At 38.8% G+C, this 20166-nt stretch overlaps 1 protein-coding gene across 8 annotated transcripts in view; it reads left to right on the forward strand.

Annotated features, from left to right (window-relative positions):
- The window catches only part of LOC121591537 (Down syndrome cell adhesion molecule-like protein Dscam2), a 101570-nt gene that overhangs the window by 38069 nt on the left and 43335 nt on the right, over nt 1–20166 (forward strand). For all 8 annotated transcript variants that reach the window (XM_041912162.1, XM_041912163.1, XM_041912165.1 and 5 more), the window contains exon 2: nt 17332–17658. In XM_041912162.1, coding sequence (XP_041768096.1) covers nt 17332–17658 — 327 coding nt within the window. The remainder of the gene's footprint in view (nt 1–17331; nt 17659–20166) is intronic.

A 20166-nucleotide genomic window follows, 5' to 3' on the forward strand; every position in this document is an offset into this window, starting at 1 on the left:
TTGAATATCTTTTAGCTTTATATCTCTTACTGTAAACATGTGTAAGATATGGATCCTGTATCTCTTACCATAATCGATTGTTTTGGTCTCTAATTCCATTTGCTCATTTTTTTTAATAAGAACGACGTGATAGCTTAAAAATCGAATACTTTGTCCTTCTCAATTGTAAATCAATCTGGTGCCAAATCAAGGTTTGATTGTTTGGCAACATATTTCCAATTACTATTTGATTAGTATTTAAACGATGACAAACTCAAGCTGATATAAAAGGATTTTTGGAGCATATGGAAAACTGTACTACAACAGTTTTGTACTGTTTGCATTTGTTTATTTGTTTGTTTTTTTTTTGTTACTTCCTGACCGTATTAACCCCTTTCGAGGAAGAACTGTTTGCATTATTCAACACTATTTCCTGAAGGGAAGTATACTAACTAACTGTAATATTGTTGCCAAATTGAAAGAAAATTGAACTTTTGTGCATTGTACATCAAATATACTATGTACTTCACTGCGTGGAAAGTGTAACAAAACCAGCACCACTTTTTAGACACGATCGTACCTTTTCTGACATTTTTAACCATAATCAAATCTGCTAGGATTAAAATGAAAAATTGATTACATGCAAACGCGCAACCACCAGCGCAAAACCGAGCTACGACAGGAAACCTGCACTTCACGGTCAAGCCCAACGTGCCTCGGCCCCATGGGCGGTAAAGCAATCATAATTCATCACACAACCACGCCACGCCTTTCTTTCCTTCTGCCCGACGCCCTTGTGGTCCGAGACATACAGTTTCGAATCAAATCACCTTCATAAACAATTTAATATTAATGTCACAATTATACTGCGGTCAGCAAACCCGGACACAACTAAAGGTAAAAAGCTTCTCCCTCGCCTGAATCCGTCCGGATGGTGCATACGGGCGTAGCCTGACGGTACGAAAGCTTTCCAGTTTTGGGGCGTCCGTGTGCCCGTGGTTTGCTGCAAGGATCACGTGGTGCGTACTTGGATGGGATGGGCCCGCATGTGTATTGGTGATGCGTATGCGTACGTTTTTCAGCGCATTTTTTTTTAAATCGAGTCATCCATCCCAAGTAGGAGCTTTTCTGAGAGGTGGCGGAGAGGTAAAGGCCATTCTTCCGATACATTCCGAGTCTGGTTCCGTTCGGGACAAACCTGCCCGAATGTGCGTCATACAGAATGAAAGCTTCACTTGCGTACGCAGCCGTACGCACTATCCGTTAGTGCGTAGGTGGGTGGTAGCTAAAAGCCCTCACAGACACACTAAAAACACCCGTACATACAACACACTCGATGATACGCACGCATACGCTCCCAGGATTGTTTTGCGGAGAGTGCAAAATGCAGATGCATTCGACTGCAGCGTCATCGATGGCAGCCGGTGTGGGTTTCGTTCCCACCGTCAGTGACTGCCGTTGTACATAGGGCAGTGTGATGTTCACGTACATAGAAATCGCGTGCAAAATAGTGAACAACTTGTGCCAAAAGGAGACAGCATATAGGCCTAGTGAATTTGAACAGGCTAGAGAGAGGAAGGTATGCACATACGGCGCAGCAGCGGCCGATATCGAACTGACCTACATGCGTGAAAATTGCTCAAATTAAGCCTCTCATCCTCTTTCATGTATCATGGTTTTATCGTACCACCGTGTGTGGTACTGCAAGGATTTTTTGCTTCCGATCAAATGGCTGGCACAATTTTATTTTTTTTTTCGCTATTCTGTTACCACTACAACACCGTCATTTAAAAAAAAACAACACCAATTTAAATACTCCCTCATCGGCGGTAGGAATAAAGCAAAACTGTTTTAGTACTCTTTTTAAACTATGTGAGTATTGGTGCAGTGTATACAAATAAAAAACAATGCTACCAAGCCTGGAAATCCAGGTCTACAAAAAGCTACACGCATATACTAGTGCATCTGCATGCGTAGAATGCACTCAGCTATTCGTGAAAGAATACAGGAAAATTTCATGATAGATTTTTCTCCTATGGTCCTTCCTCCCCGAACAGGTTATTCTATGTGTGTATGTGTGTACCTGTTAGTTTGTTCGTGACTGAAGGTTCATGATGTAAAAAAATTAAAATCCTGCCAAAGTGTATAATTGTGTGCGTGGGGCTGAGGGAATGCATTCACCTATCCTCGCACTGCAAGGTTGTAGTTATAACCACCAAGGCCACCAGTTTACGATATGTGTGTGTTGTTGTGGAATTGTCACCCACGCGTACGTTGATGAATGAGCCCGGAGGATTGAACAGGGAAAAATAACCTGACCTCAACAAATACCAGTTTGCATTTTGCACACAGACAAACAAGCAACCACGCCCTAGCCACCACAAAGGAACTAAAAATCGCCCCATCGGGATTCTGGGCTGCTTTCCTGCACACATGAGAAACCACGCGTTTGGGTTTGACCTTTGCCTGTCGATAGCATTTTCCTGCAAACATGGAGGATAGGGTAGGACCTTCATGGTGTCACCAGCAAACCATCTTCCTTGTTTAGAGCGATTCGAAACTCGTGATGTGATGTAGATGTTACGATAAATCGTAAATATCCCTTGATTCCTCTCAAAGGGCACACATCAAAAGGGAGCTGCGGTTGCGCTAACCCCGTACGTACTGCTGGAGAGTTTCGCGCGAGCCCTTGCGTGCATCCTGTTTACGCACAATACTGGTGGAATCCTGTTCATCGGCGCACCAACACATGGTCACTAACGAATTGAACAGGTTTCCAGCCAGGTTGCTAAAGCTCCTCATTCGACGTCCGACCAAAGCATACCTCCAGCTCATCCTAAGGTGCATTGGGTCATCCAGACAAAAGGTCCTTCAAAGTTTAGTAGGCTTGTACTCCGCAACAAAAGCTGATGGCTGGTTGCGACAGCTAGTGGCGCCTGTCGGTACTAAAAAGCATGTAGAGCCTACGTTATCAGCTACACACGAACACATCCGTACAAATGATCCGATATGGACCCACACACTCAAACGCACGAAACGCAGGCATTGGAAAGGCTTACACAGATAGTACGCATCCGTACGCAGTGGCCGTTCGTGGCGCAGTATTTTCCACTCCGGACTCTAGTGCACACTCTCCCCCGGGAGACCGACGAGCGTGTGACTTCCAGCCTTTTCACTGATCCTGCGGCGTGATTTGCGTATTTTCTCATCGACCAGACCGGGCAGATTGGATGGTACCAGAACGTGCGAGTCTTTATGGGTGCACACATGTGCGCTGTGCGGTTGTGTTTGAACCAGAAATTCATAAATTTGGTGTTATTCTTTTTTTTGTACAACGCTGACGATGGCAATAAATAGCGAGTGCGAACGCACCACTCGCACGTAGCCTCCAGTACGTTGCAATGTGTAAGTATATGGAAGGAGCGCGCGTGTCTCTGTATGGGTTTTCTGGCTTGGTATGCTCTGCAATGCACACATTCACTTTTTTCTAAACCTTTTCGTACGTACTACTAAGTAAAAAGAGGATTAAAAAAATTCACAACACTCATACACACATCAGCTAACTACATTGTGCAACAAAAGTGCAAAACAGCATCGTACGCGTACAATCGATAGGCTGAAAGAACGCCAAAAGATTGACGTGATAATGAAAAATCGGTATGAATTTTCGTAAACGTACAAATTCCTCTCTTCGTTTCCTCGTCTTTCGTCTTTAAATTCCATTTTTTACACGCGTGTCTCATATTGTATTGCTTGATTATATTTGTGTAAAATTATCATTTTATAATATTTCTTATTGCATTATGATGAATTACATAGTTGGAGCTATTCAAAACTAAAAAAGGCGGTCCCGTGATACAATCGTTAACTCGTACGACTCAATAACATGCCCGCCATGGATTCAAGCCTAGAATAGACCATCTCCCCGTAGCAAAGATTGACTATCCGGATGTGTGATAATAAATTAAATCTCGAAAGTCTGTATAGGCCGGCATATCCGCGTAGGACGTTACGATAAATAGAAGAAGAATCAAAAATATTCTGGCGACCATAAAGCAGTGTTGCATATTAGTTGAGGAAAGTGAATGATGGTGGGTCCAACGAAAAGTTTAATGATTGATGAAGGAATGCCCCTGTCAATTAAAAAAAAATATATTTAATATGTTTTAAATTCTTACGAAAAATGATGCGCATGCGGTGGTATATTTCAAGTTGGTGGCCAAAGTTTTTTTTTTTTTTCATTTAAATAAATATGTCAATTTTGAGCAGTTCAAGTGGGAATAATAAAATGCAAAAAGTATCTATTCGGTAAAATTCGGTTTATATATAGGGTAAATGTACCTATAGTGGTGCTAGTACCAATAGTGGTGGTATTGCACTAAAATGTGGTTAATATGGCAAATTCAAAGTAATTAAGTTATTTACGTTAGTGTGAAATGTTCTTTAGCCTTTTACAAAGGGTTTTAAAGTTAAATGGGGCCATTCCGTTACTGAGTGACCGAAAAACCCATTATTTTGTGAAATGTGTCAACATTTTTCCAAAATCCTTAGGATTTCATAACGATACTCATATTTTTGTTAACGTTCTAAATGACCAAATAACAACACATTTATTATTTTTTTAACATAATTGTTATCAAATGATATTATTTTATTCAAATTCATTGGCTTTTGACCATATTTATGCATTTTTAAGTGTTTTTTTTACCATAGTGCCATTATAGGTACACAAAACAGGCATGTTCCTATAGTGGTTATAGTTATAAAATCAATAAAAACAGGTCGTTTTAGATTTTTTCGAGAATATTTTTGACATTTCGTACTGTTTTCACTAAAATAAGCAACAAAAATGAGTTTTCTGTAAGTAATTTACCTAACAAAGGCCAAAATTCGCTTATTCTACTGAGTGAAAAATCGACTTCAAATCAAGCAAACTCTTCTGGGTATGGGTTGAGGACAGGTGTGATGCAGTACTTTAGTCAAGAGTTTCATCGATCAAATTTATACATTTTTTACGATCAAATTACGCAAGAAACCAATATTATGGCAGTAATCCTTGCTATTCATACGAAAACAGCATCGAAACTAAATTTAATTGATATTATACACTGTTTTTAAGGCATCTTTGTTTACCACCACTATAGGAACACAATACGACGACTATAGGAGCCATACCACCATTATAGGTACAACGAAGCAGTCACAAAATATGTATTTTTTCGTAAATTTGATGTGTTTCCTGGTGAAAATGATTGTGATTGCGAAGATAAAACATATTCCAATTCCTTTGTGTTAAAATATTCAGAAATTGTCCTTCCTGACACTTTAAATCCATTAAAACACATCGGTACCACTACAAATTGCACCACTATTGGTACATTTACCCTATATTGTATTTATTTATTCATTTAATTACGTCATCTAGCCTAGACTGGCCTACTTAACTATTCTTGATTTTTCAATACACTGGCTAACAATGGACCTAACTGAATTTAACATCATACAAAAAATGGAGATAAAGAATTACAAACAGCTAGCTATGACGAAAGTGAAAACGGTAAATAAATATATAAATAAATAACTTAATGCTTCTGGTCGTCAATATGTGTCTCGAAGAATCAGTTTAAGATTATTTACACTAACGTTGTATGAAAAGTTGTTTAATTCTTAATCGAAAACAGATAAAAATGGGTGACAAAAAAGGTGAAAAAATTGATTAATGGGTCAAATAACAAGAGTTGAGTCGAAAAAAAAAAAAACTAAACGGAACCAAATGTGAAGATTGATTATTAGAACTGTTATAAAATAATGAACTAGGACATTATAATTATGAATGATAATTAAACAAGAACTTGTACTAAAGGGTCTCTTAAACTGATAGATTTCTAAAATTTTAAAATCATTTCTTCTAGGAACCATACGACCATTATAAGTACGAAGGAGCAATCAAAGAAACAACACAATTTTAGTCCATATATATTTCAAGTAATGCTCGTTTTATTTCAAATATACAAAAAAATCGTTTTAGAAATACGAAATGGGTCTTAAAATTAATAAATTTATACTGTAAATATCCAATTAAATACATCAAACCATTAAAAAAGTATTGCATCTTGAATCGCAATGTAAAGGCTATATTATACAAAGGCTATATTAAAGGCAATCATAAACTAAGTTTGCAGATAAATGTCCGTTAAAAAATATAAAAGAGTTACATATGTGAAAGTATTCGAAGAAAAAAACGAATGGTGAGGAGAGAGAAATAGAATGAGAGGAAAGGTCCGACAGCGGTATGAGATAACGATGGCATCTACGAAATTATTCCATGGACCAAAGTCACCAAAACAAAAAGTTAATGTTGTTGACGTAGTATCGAGATAATACAATGAAAAGATGTGTTTGCGTACATGCATATATGCACACTACACTGCCAAATTCTTTCTACTGAACTTTCACCTGAAAGAACTGCATGGTTGTTGTATTGTATCAAATCAATGTTTGTATTCAATAGGAACGAATTCAATAGGAACCATCGGGATTCGATCGGAGTAATCCAGGTTCAATCGGAGCCAATCCAGATTCAATCGGAGCATCCATCACTACTTTACTCATTATTAATTTTTAAAATAAATGCCAGAAATACTCTAAATAATTTTATTTAATAAAATAAACAACAATAAAACAATAAAATATATAAAGCAGGTAAAGAATCACCATCGTGATAATTGCACAGCCATGTAAAACGGTTTGAGCAAACTGATGAAACCCACAAAACACATGTACACACAATTTCCGATGAATTCCGATGGGGATGTGTAAGTCATCTAAAACAGAACATTTAATGCAGATTGTTTTGCCTTTTTGCCACCTATACCAAAATTCATATGAATAAGAGGCATAGTAATTTCATCGGAGGAGATTCTTTTTCCTAGGAACAGCTCCAACGTTACCCAAACAACTTCCTCACCCGCCTACCTAATAGCAAAGAAAAGCGACATTCGCGGCCTGACGTAGCATGAAGTAACGACGTACCTTCTATGCAAAGTAATTCGGCTGTTTCTTAACACTGTCGAGTCGCTGTTCTTTTGGACCGCACACCAGCGCACACCGTCTATCCGCTACGCTAAAGGTGATGCGCTACCGCCATCTTACCATTTCACACCGTCTGAGTGAATTACTCGTAGCCATCCGGTGAATGAGAGCGTCTCACCGGCGGATACTGCAAATTCCACAACGTGTCAGTTGTGCCGGTTCCAAAGAGATTGAAGAATAGCGTGGGCAAGATTTCTCCGCGAACAAAGGGTAGGGAAGGATTTGTTGTTTCTAGTCGGTGGAAAGATTAATTCCCCAGCTAAATGCTTTCGGTAAACAAGACAACAAGCCCGGCCAAACTGTGCACAGGATTTCGGAGAACGGATCGAGAACGCTTAACGCGAGTTACGTTTCTCAACGATTCCACACTCCCCGTGTTCCAGTGGAACGTTTCCAACTGCTGCCAACGCAACGGCAGATAAGATTCTACAGCATGAAAAACCGATGGCAATATGTTCATTTTCACTATTTCTGAGCGTGGAAAAGACGAACAACCTCACTTCTGCCCATCCATCGTTGGCAGCTTCCACCACCATAAACCACCATCACCACCACCTGGACTGCATGTCTGGCCCGTAATGAGTTTTTAAGAAGTTTGGGTTTTGGTGGAAAACTTTCGCACCGTAATTATGTTTGGCTATGACTCTATGCTTCACACTCCCGTTGTTTATTCGCCTTCCGGTTTTTCGCCCGACGTTCTCGGGAGTCGACCCAGAGCAACCGCAAACGGTGTTGATGTGTCGAGAGAACGGCTCATTTACACTCGGCTCGGTTTTTGGTGTTTGGGTTTTCCTATTTTCCCATTGCTATTGCCGTTTTTGTACATTTGCTCTTTTTACCTATATGGCGCAACAGTGTCGAAGGGACGCTGGTGTTGATTTCCCCAAACAACTTTTCCCCTAAGATAGAAACGAGAGTCGGGTTAAAAATATTGCACCACGGACAGAGAATTCGTTTCAGCTTTGAAAAGCGGTGAATTTAACATTTCGTTGGCGTTTGCGTTGCTTCTCTGAAGAGATCAAATGGTACCGCCAAGGGGGTTGTGCTCGATTTTAATTTCCGAAATGGATCCTTAATGATTCATACCGCAGACAGATGCTTTGCTACTACCGCAATCGCACCACTCGACTGTTATCAGTGTGATGAGCTCATGCTTCTTGGTAACGATGGTTGCGGATTAAGCGGTCATGTACCGCTTCTAATAGCCAAATCGATCAGCTACACAAGGTGTAACTTAACGTCGAACTTGGTAAAACCTAGCAATCCTTTACATACACATTTGTAATCTTTGGACCATAACTATTGTTGTAATAAGAGACACAGTGCAGCGCCACACTGAACTACTCAAATAAATCTGGTGCGGTACATTCCACATAAGATACAGATAATAAATACAATAAGATATGGTAAACACAAAATGTAAACGCTGTATCCCAATCGACTTTGTTTCTTATTTGAGTAGATATATTTTTTAATTTCATTATTTTCTGATTATTAACGTGTAAAGAATCCCAACTTGGATGAATATTTGTAATTTATAATTTTACAAATGTATTAAATGTAGTTTAGATGAAATATGTTAGCTAACCATTTTGACTTTTCGTCACAGCAATTTTGTGTAAATTTCAATTTATCTTGTTGTATCTTTTAGTTTTGAATACGCAATTTTAATATTCCTATCCTTATTCTTATTGGCGTAAGGTCTTACGCGGTCATGCCGTCCTGTGAAGGCTTTCGAGATTTGTTAGGTACCATGCAGCCGGATAGTTAGTCAGATAGTCTGAGACTTGAAACCACGACGGGCTTGTTGTCGTGCACGTTGACGACTGTACCATTGGTCCCGAACAAAACTTAAAGAGTGTTATTTGCTGTGAATTTTACAATTTACATGAAAATGAATTTTACACAGATGCATTATGTATTTTGAATGAACCTACCATTCTCGGGATCCCATTGAGTTTCCGGTTTTTTCAACATCCTGCCCTATTTATTGTTGTCGAAGTGTCCCAGATTCGATGTAGACTAGAGAAACTGATTTCATCGAGCTGAAAAGATGCAGGTAAGGTAAAAACTGAAATGTTGTTTTTTTATTTATATAAAAAAATGTGTCCCTTAAAGCAAAAAATTCATTTCACTCAAAAAGGACGCACAGGTTTCACTTCAACGCTTACGGTTCCAAAAGCCGCAAGAATCGGTTGTCGTTTGTTGTCGTTTTTACCTCTCTCTTTTGGTCGTTCTTTACCAACGCCAAATCACCCATTCCGCACGCACCGCACTGCCAATCCAGCCTATAGCCAACAACACAAGGGTGCTGTAGCTTTTTTGGCCTATGTCAGTGAAATAGAATCTCAAGACTGCCATGGGGGCTATGCGAGAGAAAAATGTTTTGAATGAAAATCCTTTCCTGCCGAGAATGACATTATTTTGTACTGGACGCGAAAGGCAGAGGAGTGAAGTACGACAGTGTACAGTAGTAGAGATAAAGGTTACCCGGTGGGAGTTCCACCAGGTACCCGAATGAGCATGCCCATCCATCCGTTCGCAATGGGAAGATACTACATGAACCGTAAAATATTAATGAGCAACTTTATCCGCCGAAGGGCTGCAAAAAGTATTCCATCCTGTGTTAGTGGTACGGCAAACGGTAAAAGGGTCTATCGAAAAGTTATTCGACTCTAATGAGAGTGGCGCGTCTCTCTCGGCTTCGATGGAAAAGAAGTAAAGAAACTGAAAGGCTTTCCGTCCCAGAAAACACGGGATAAAAGGTGCAATCAAACTTAACACCTAGAATCCTGTTTTTTTTTTCTTGTGCAATTTTCCAAAGTGATGTTTGACTGCTCCGTAAGAGCGATCTTGTTTCAGACATTTACCAGGATACATTCTGAGAGCATGGAATGGTATCAACCAAATGCACATGCATGTTCAAGAAAAAAAAATGACCAAATTTAAAATCTAAAGCAAACCCTGAAGGGCCACAATGAAATGAAATGAATAATACAGCTTAGTATTATAAGCTCCATGCTATTTAGAGCGTACCGACAAAGATTGGGTTAATTTTCAATCTTATCCACTGGGGGTGGGCAACCAAGGAGATACGGTTTCCAGCACATATAATCAATTAAGCATACAAAGCTGCACTTGGCAAAAAGCTTCAAAGCAAAAAAATGTCAATCATGTATTTTACGATTTCTTTGTGTGTATTTTTTGTATTTTTTTACTTCATGTTCTATTATTACTCGATATTTTTAATTGTCGTAAAATAGTCATCAAGTTGTAGCTTTGTTTTATAAAAAAAGATAATATTGACTTTCATAAATTAACACTTGTACATGAAAAAAAAGTTGCTCAGAAAATGGTTCATCCTAAGACAGTCTGAAGAATATGTGATATTCATTGATGATGCTATTGATGATGATAAATCTTTCCACTTACCAAGGTTACAGGTTTGAGAAGCATATTTAAGTTTAAATTACTCTTAAGGTCGATGTAAAGAAGTAAAATTAGAGCAAGTGGTAGTACTCGGTAACACTCAGCGGAACCAACCGAGTTATACATACCTCCAAGAAGAACAATATAGATCCATAAATGAAAAAAGGAGAGCCTAATGTTACTGGAATTGGCCACTTACAGATCAAACCATTAAACAAGATCAAATTAAAAATAAGAATAACATTTAAAAGTCGCATGATGCTTTTTGCTGCATAGTTCATCATTGTTGCTATGCAGCTTTTAAACCACACGGCTCAACAACATGCCCGTGATAGGTTCAAGCCTTGTATGAACTGTGCCCACGTATGCATAGGACTGAATATCTTGCTATGGATAAACTAAAAATAATTCACAAATAGCCAAATCGCGTATTAGTAATACAGGCAAGCTTGGACCCACAACGGTTGTTGTGCACTCTAGACAAAAACCGAATTACTAACTAGCTTTATAGTAAAAAATAATTCAAAATATAGAGTAAATTACACAACAGCACCCGCCAGGACATACGTGAATTAAACAGAATCTAGCAAGATTTTAGATTAGTTATATTTAGTTATATTGTAAATTGGGATAGAATTCGATTAGAAACAAACATATTTTTGCAGAGGGGTTTTTTAATAATTTCTGGAAAATTTAAAGGCAACTAATTATCAAAAATACAAACCGGCAAAGCAAATAGTAAAATTAGGAAAACTAATGAGGAGAGTATACATACGGACCCATTGTAAAATTGCACAATGTAATCAACATTTCATGTACGAACAATCAATAAACCTACTACTACTACTACTACTATTACAGTTGTTGCGCCAAAGAAGAAGGAAATTAAAAAGAAAAAGAAGAAGAAGAAGAAAAAGAAGAAGAAGAAGAAGAAGAAAATGAAGAAGAAGAAGAAAATGAAGAAGAAGAAGAAAATGAAGAAGAAGAAGAAGAAGAAGAAGAAGAAGAAGAAGAAGAAAATGAAGAAAAAAGAAGAAGAAGAAAGAATTTAAAGAAAAAAGAAGAAGAAGAAGAAGAAGAAGAATCAGAAGAATCAGAAGACTTTCTTTGTTATATTAACTAATATGTTTTTGATTGCCGGTCTCGTAATACAGTCGTCAACTCGTACGACTTAACAACATGCCCGTCATGGGTTCAAGCCCCAAATGGACCGTGCCGCCATACGTAGGACTGACTATCCTGCTATGGGGGGATCAATAAGTCACTGAAAGCCAAACCCACAAGTAGTGTGGTACAGGCAGGCCTTGACCGGCAACGGTTGTTGAGCCAAAAGAAGAAGAAGAAGTTTGTAAATTACGGAAGTATGTGCGGGAGCCGAACCAAGGGTATCAATTTTACGCTTGCAATATAGATCACAACCGTACCGACCGTTCGGTTTGGATGGCTCATTATTAATATAGTTCCATATTTCTCTTCTCTTCATTAGCACAACAACCGTTGTCGGTCAAGGCCTGCCTGTACCCACTAGTGAAGTGAGCTTGGCTTTCAGTGACTCATTGTTACCATAGCAGGATAGTCAGTCCTACGTATGGGGGCACGGTCTATTCGGGACTTGAACCCATGACGGGCATGTGGTTACGTCGTACGAGTTGACGACTGTACCACCAGACCGGCCCAAGTTCCATATACGGATGTCTATATAATCCATTTACATTTTGCCCTAACACAGCTCCATCTGAGCTATCTCCTCATCATTCATCTTCAGTGCCTTGCACCGTTATATTAGCCTATGTAACAACTTTTGTTTATTTTACCATTTATCTTCAAAAATTTGAGTCATACTTTTTTTTAATTAATAATACTCCAGTTCAGCCTAATCCATTGACCATTCCTCAAACAGCTCCAAGAATATCCTGAAGTCCAAAAATTGTAAAATAATATTCTAACGATCGCTCTCTTCACTATAACTGTACTCCTTCACCGCCTGAATTAAAACGAAATCAACCTGTGCTGAGGAAAAATTCACTCGTGCTCGCCACTTGATCCAAAAAAACAACACTGCCCACAACTTTCATGAATACCGCTTTTGCTCTTATTTCTATTTGTGTGCGTTTTATTCAGCTCCTCTTGTACGCAAAAATGAAAGAGAAAATATTAATTAAAAAAGTTTTACTTCATTCACGCGCCATTCTACGGTTGGTGTTTGCTATATACGACGCTATTGGAGGTCATAATGTCGTGAGATCCAACATGGGATGAACGTAATAGTATATCCTGATATTCCTCAGCTTTTTTGCGTTGGAGGACTACCGCCAGGGTCTGAAAAAATGGTCTGAAAATAGGAAGTGAACGTTAGAATGAGCATCATACCAAGCAGACCAATTTGTTACTCGCCGAGTAACAACATTCAAGTGATGGAATGCTAGTTACTGACAAGCCGTGGCTACTGCCCAGACACAACACAAAAAAGCACACAACATCCAACAAAAATGATCCACTTACTACTTTTTATCTTAGGCTGGCAAAAAACCTATGTAGGTACTGTAATTATCATACAACAACACAGAAGCTTTTTCCTAGCGAAGAAAATTGTATATATGGCTAATATGTAGTATTGAAACTTATATGTGAATAAATAATTATTTTTATAAATGTACACTATAGATATATCGACCGAAATAAACATTTTAGTTAAACTTTAGCACGTAGAAAAAAAATTCATGAATGCATAACATTCAAAATTGTTTTAAACAAATATAACAAGCACAAAGGAAACCAGCAGATCGACGAAGGAACCTAATCACATTACAATTACTCACAATCAAAGATCCTTATTTTCCCCGCAAAGCCCATCATCGACGAACCCACAAACGACGTGTGGCTACATACACACATAGCCGAGCAGCCCAAGACCGCACGCGAAACTTTGCCATTTCAATTTCAATTTCCAACTCCATTCGTAAGTGGCTTATGCGAGTTTCAGCCCGTTTCGGTACGATTCTCAATGCTGATCGTGCTCAACCGTTCTGGTACGGGTCTACCGGAGTAACCTAAAAAAAAGAGTAGTTATTCTAGTCTTCGCTTTACGTTTTGCTTTTTGCCTTATCTGCCCTATTTGCCACACTTGAATATGATTGCATTTGGCATGTTGCTGCATCGTTGCAGCAAAATTGTAACTCACCAGCGAACGATTCCATGGACTCCGTAGTACCTTAACACCGTTACAGTGCACTGCTCTTATACGAAACATTCAATGGGTCGGATAGGAAAACGAACAGAGATGCATTCCGCAACCGAGGCTGCAGCCAGCTACCGGTGGGCACTTTGGCAATCAGACACCCGACTCGAGCATCTTCAGTCTTTATGGGTACATAATTTTCTTTCATGCCTTGACGCTTTTACAGCTAGCCAACTGGTTGACTAAGAATGATGCGCCGGCAAGATTTATAAATTGGTGTGATTTTATGAATCGACCGTCTGAGTTTAATTTCCAGCAGAGCTTCTATTTTAAAAGTTTTATTCGAAATTAATGATTTTTAATGTCCTTACTAAAACATACTTAGTTACATGTTCTATGTTTTAACTCATTACCCTAACTGGTGTTGTAATAATGTATAACAGGGAAACAAAAATAAGAGTTTAAAAAAAACAGGAACTTCCTCTGACTATCAGTTAAACGTAACCTGTACGATTGTGAACAAACACTAATGAAATGGCAAACAATATTTATTGGTAGTATTGTACCAAATAGTGCTAAAAATAAAAGCCCACCAAAAAATCGTAAGTAAAAGTTGCTGAAGCTAATTGTAAAGATTTTTGTAAATTGTTGGATGTAAAGTTTAAATTTTGAAAACATGATCTCAAGATACTTGCGTCTCGTTCAAACGGCTACATTCAACTACAGTAATGAGATTTGTGATATGAATCAACAGAAAAGTATGTAGAACAGTAAAGATGCTTATTTTAAATTTAAAACAGTAATTAGTGTAACATTCAAACATTGTTTATTATGCTAATATCAGTAAAATTATAAAAATGGAAAAGACCGAATGATTTAAAGGGGAAATTATTGTTATCGTGAAACTACGTAAAAATAAGCATGAAACTGTTTCCATCTATTGGCTTGGAATATTTTTACCATATTTTTAGTGCAATTTTTAGTGCTTAAAAATATAAAACTTTTTGTTATACGACGAATATCATTATGATTAATAAAATAGAACTAATCAGCTTAGTTGAACGAGAAATTATTCGTTCATAAAAGTACACACAAATGTAAAACTTCATTACCTGTGATTTTTTGTACGGTAGAATGTTCTTGTCCTTTTGATTGCTATGTATTGTATGTACAATAAACAAATGAAAGAAAGGCTCTAAATACTACAAAAAAAGTTCTTTTGCGCTTACATACCCTTTCGTGTACCTACTTCATCTCTTCGTGCTACTATAATGCTTGCGGAAAACACTTTTTCCAAAATTTCTGACACAAAAAAATCAATACAAGCACATTCAACCGTACACATGCGTCTCATTTATAACGAAATGCAAATAAACAGAACGACGAAATGCTACGTTAATTATTTATTTACATTCACTTAACAGGCACAACTGCACCTCCAGAAACGTTCCATTGGGAAAACGCCACCAAGTTTGCAGAGTTTATTTTCAAACGCTATTTTTGGTTAGGATAACGCTGAACACGTTTCCATTTTGGTTCTATATATTTTGCAAAATAATTACCCCTGTCAATAAAACAGAATGCCTTAAGATCCCATGAATTATCATTCCCATAACACCTACTTATACAGGCAGAAAGTTTTCCTTTTTTCGAGGATTGAGATAGCACAAGAAAAATGGTATTTTGCCCTGTGAACAGTCGTGTTCGGTGCTGAGTAGAAATCTAGGTTGATTTCCTATCCTGCTTTGCATATTCTCAAAGGCGGGCAATCATTGAATATCGATGTAGAAATAGGCCGCTTATGCCGCTCCAATTTTCCATCCTGTACGGCTGATCAGAACGTTTGCAAAATATGGGTGAAATTGTGTTCTCCATCCGGGGTGTTCACTGAAGCCGGCGTTCGTACATTATATGCCGGTACCAAATGGAAGAAAACTAGACCAATTCAGCCAGGAGCAGCCGGGTACATTAGTCAGTGGGGTGATAGGGGCTGGAAGTGGAGGTAATTTTTATTATTAGAACCAGAGATGCAAGGACCATTGATGCTGGCAAAGTGAAGCGATTTTCCACCAAATGGATGAAGCGCAAAACACTGCAAAGAGAAGGAAATCGAGCTATCGAATCCATCTGCAAACCAGTGCCGTTCATTCATATCCTGAAACGGCATACTCCCTTGTCCCGTTGCCATCACCATCATCATCGTCATCGGCATGATCGTTGGACAATCCCCTTTTTGCCTCTATTCTTATAGACGAGTGAACGAGTTTTAGCAAACTGCCAACCCAGAACTGGACAATGTTGGCTTGCTATTACGAAGGGCAGTTTGCTCTATTGACCAGCTGGCTCTAATCTTTTACTCCTTTGCTTCCACTTCTTCCACTTCTTCGCTGTAGTGCCATGTTGCAATATTTTCCAGCCATAGTACACATAACTGAGATTAACGCCTGTGTTTCTTGTGCAGAGTCTAACAACGGCAAAAGGGGGTAGTCTATGGGGGGATATTTCTACCGATCTGTACAAGCATATGGTGTTTGAAAGTCTTGCAACGAATATGACTGATGGTTGATTAGGGTAGGTTGACATTAAATTATAAAGCAGCTATATGAACTATATGACACTGTAAAAATGAAAACATATAACAACACGTTGGTTTAAGTCATTATTGTACATCGTTATATATAAATTCCAACGAAAAAGTAGATTATCGCTGTGATTAACTACAAGCAACAAAAAAAGAACCAAGGAGATCGTAATGTGTTTCCTCAGTATATAATGCTCAATTCTAACACCAAAAAAAAAAATAATCTGAGAGCATAATTTTAATCAAACAAGATTAAATGGATGCAGTGGTAATTATTATCTCACAGTTATTGCATATAAAATATCAACCGGTTCTCATTTTCCATATTTGTGAACCCTAACTTGTTGTTTATGTACATTTACTCTCGCTCAACCATTTCAAATTTACATTGAGTTAACGAGCAGATAGTATTCATCGGTGTAAATTTAAACCCATTATGCATTACGTCGTCGAATATGTCACTCTGAAATACATGTCTGCCCTCCATTCCCCTCCTCCTGCACACTTTCATTTCTTCAGTACTGTATTGTGTAAATTTCAACCATCGTCTAGAATTGTAGGCCTAAGAGACGAGATTGTGTTTCACAAGCTGCAATGCATAGAGCATCCGTTTCCGTTCCAGCAAGGAAATGACAACAGTACTCACGTGATTGGTGATTCTCATGATCGCTGCCTATACCTGAAACCTTTCCCGGCGAGGAGTTTGAAACACACAAACAAGACTTAATTATCTTGGCTGGGAGCAAAACTTCAGACGACCGTGATTGTTGACTTTTAATTAGTTTTACCGATTAGACTTATTTACACGAAATTAGAAGCCAGTGCTTTCGCTTTCAAGTAGCTGGATGGGATTTCGCATGTGGGAAGGTGAATTTGAGTGATAAGTACTTTAAAAATCCACATCAACTGAGGTCATACAACTCTCAAGGCATCTGCACATATCTTCAGAGCAAGCATGTTTTAGAATAATTTGTCCTCGCTACTAAACAATTATAATGTATTTTGTTCATAAGGTTTTGGTTAGATATCTTATCTAGACTGACTTTACTTTTTGCTTCTGCTCTCTTTTCAGAACTGACAGCGGCTTTCGATTCTCATCTTCGGGGGCCGTCATTTGTGATGGAACCACCGTCGCGCCTCGAGTTCTCTAACTCTTCCGGTGGCTGGCTGGACTGTTCTGCCTCAGGAAGTCCACAGCCCTCTATCGACTGGCTATCGGTGGATGGGACATCCGTTGGTGATGTCGGAGGTGTTCGGCGAGTTCTACGGAACGGGACACTAGTATTGCTGCCGTTTCCTGCCACTGCCTACCGGCAAGACATCCATAGTACAATCTATCGATGCGTAGCGTCGAACACGGTCGGACGGGTCATCTCACGCGATGTGCAGGTCCGAGCAGGTAAGTTCATCGGCAGCTTGATCCGTACCTCGGCGGTTCAATTTCCGTCAAACGACGAATCCACAAGCACGCAAACCATTGGTAAAGCGCTTATGAAACGCATCTACGAACACAAAGCTTCACACTCACACGTACCGACAATGAAACGCAACCGACGACTGCAGGAGCAACCGGAGACGGGCAACTTTTCCGGTTCCGCTCGAACACGCTCTCAATCACATTATAAACGAGAAAATCTCGTGCTACGTGATTGGAATTAATTCCGGAATTTTTACTCTCTTAATCTTGGAACCTTTCTCCACCACTTACCCGCCCCCTACGGGCTACAGATTGAATCGACAAGACTCGAAGACGGGAATAGTATGAGGACACTCCGTGATAGGCAATGCGCCGTTGTTTGTGTTGTTTCGTGTTGCGGCTTCACCCTTCTCCCCTTGTTATCCGCTAAATCGGAGAGTTCTTTCGATACCGTAATGGTTGATTCCGTTCGTGCCGTAGCATCGTGAGAAGTTTTGCCATCCCAGTGTCTGCTACGCCAACACTCGCGATATCTTCGAGGCGTAAGCGGTGTGACGGATAGCGTGACTTGACAGGAACGTGATGTGAGCATAGCCCCGAGCATTGGCTATATTTGTTGACCCATCGAAACCATCCTAGAGCGAATGTTTAAAGAATTTGAATCATCACACTTTACCCAACGGAATTCGAAGCACACCATAGAAAGAAAAATACACTCGTCACGATTCTGAAATACGAGAAAACTTCATTTCTATGGCTATGCATATTGAAATGCCATATTTCATTTTTAAATAATAATTATTTTCAATGAATGCTACTAACTGATATGAAACGAACAAGGGATTCGAAATTATTTAAAACTTTTTTTACGATATGCATTATGTGGTTTGGTCATACACTTCGGTTGAGTCAAATAAATTATAATCAAAATTGTTAGTTGACGAAAACAAGAAAAAGAACCTGGTTTACTTGAATAGCATACAACAAATCAACAAATGATTTTTTGTTAAGTTATCCATTATGCTAGATGTTTGGCTATTAAACGTGTTCTTTTGTAACAGTTTCATATTCGATTAAAATAATGAAATCTAATATTTTAACATGCGTTAATTTACCTTTCAATACTAAGAGGACTACATTAAAGTATTAGAAAAGAGCTTTTATTCAAAAATTATTTTTCTTACAGTTTATTAATCTATCAAAAACAACCCCAACCGTCAATTTTAATTAATCTATCACATATCGTTAGTGTTATTTGTTGCCTAAATGTTATATATTTTTTTAAACTGCTGGTAAAGTTTACGATCCTTATTTCAGGCCACATAAACACGAACAATAAAGCAAAAAACTGTTTTGACTTTTCCAACCTGCCAGAAGCAAATTGGGCAACTTCGTACACCGGCTCCAGCTGAGCTTTTTGCATCGCTAAACTTCCACCAACGGGAGTAATTCGTTTGCAGCGAAATTACAGTTCGCTGCTTGCTCCACACACGAAGGCGTATGTTTTCGGAGTCCGAACTGAGTTTATTGATGCCTGCTAAAGCGTTCCTTTGCTCCCGAGTTCAGTTTAGCAGGATGTCATTTGACTGGTTTGTAGCATGCAAACGAGCTTCAGACCGTGTTACCGCGTCCATGGAAGGAAAATCCCGTTTTATCCCCGTTGTTCGTCTCTACCATACCACTGCCTTGTAAGAATTTTGCATAATTGGATAATGAATCGGGACGGAGTAAATTGATGAAATGGTTGGCTGCTGAACGGATTAAGCGCTAAAAAATGTCTGGCACTGGAGGAAAATAAAGTCGAACGGGAATTTCACTCCCCTGCCACTTTTACGCTCTGTCTCACCTCATCGCTGCTAGCTTAGAGGGAATGTTCCTTTGGCTTGCTTTTTCCAGTGCTGGACTAAAAACAGCAGCAGCAGCAGCAGCAGAATGGTGGGCATGTGCATGTTCGGCAGAAAGGCTCCAAACGACCAAGGATCGTACCAGCTCAGCGTAATTGAATTCCTAAAGCATCTACTGCACGGATTGTTAGATGCAGATGCAAAAACGAAGAAAAAAAATTATCCACCGCTGTATCAGAGAGTTACACGGCGCAGGTACGCTTTTTAGGCAAACGTTAAAAAATCATTAAAACTAAAAATAAAAGAAACACAACACAAGAGCGAACAGAAAACGTTGAAACAAACATCTACACGGAAACAAAAAAGGGCCAAAACACTAATTTCAAAATCCTGTTACGTAGGGAAAACTCTGACCAACAACATCACGGCACATAATACAAATGACCCGTATTCAGTTTGACGATACAGCCGTGGAAAGGACAATTTTTGAGTTTTTTTGAGTTTTTTTGAGTTTGATATTGCACTACGTTTGATTATGTAAGTTTTACGGTTATGTACCGATGATTTTAGTTTTTGATTCTTAAATATGTTGAGTTTTAGAGCAGTTTGTAATCCTTGGCATGTTGGTTATGATTTTGATTGCATA

Source organism: Anopheles merus, chromosome 2L (genome assembly GCF_017562075.2).
Source record: "Anopheles merus strain MAF chromosome 2L, AmerM5.1, whole genome shotgun sequence".
NCBI lineage: Eukaryota > Metazoa > Arthropoda > Insecta > Diptera > Culicidae > Anopheles > Anopheles merus.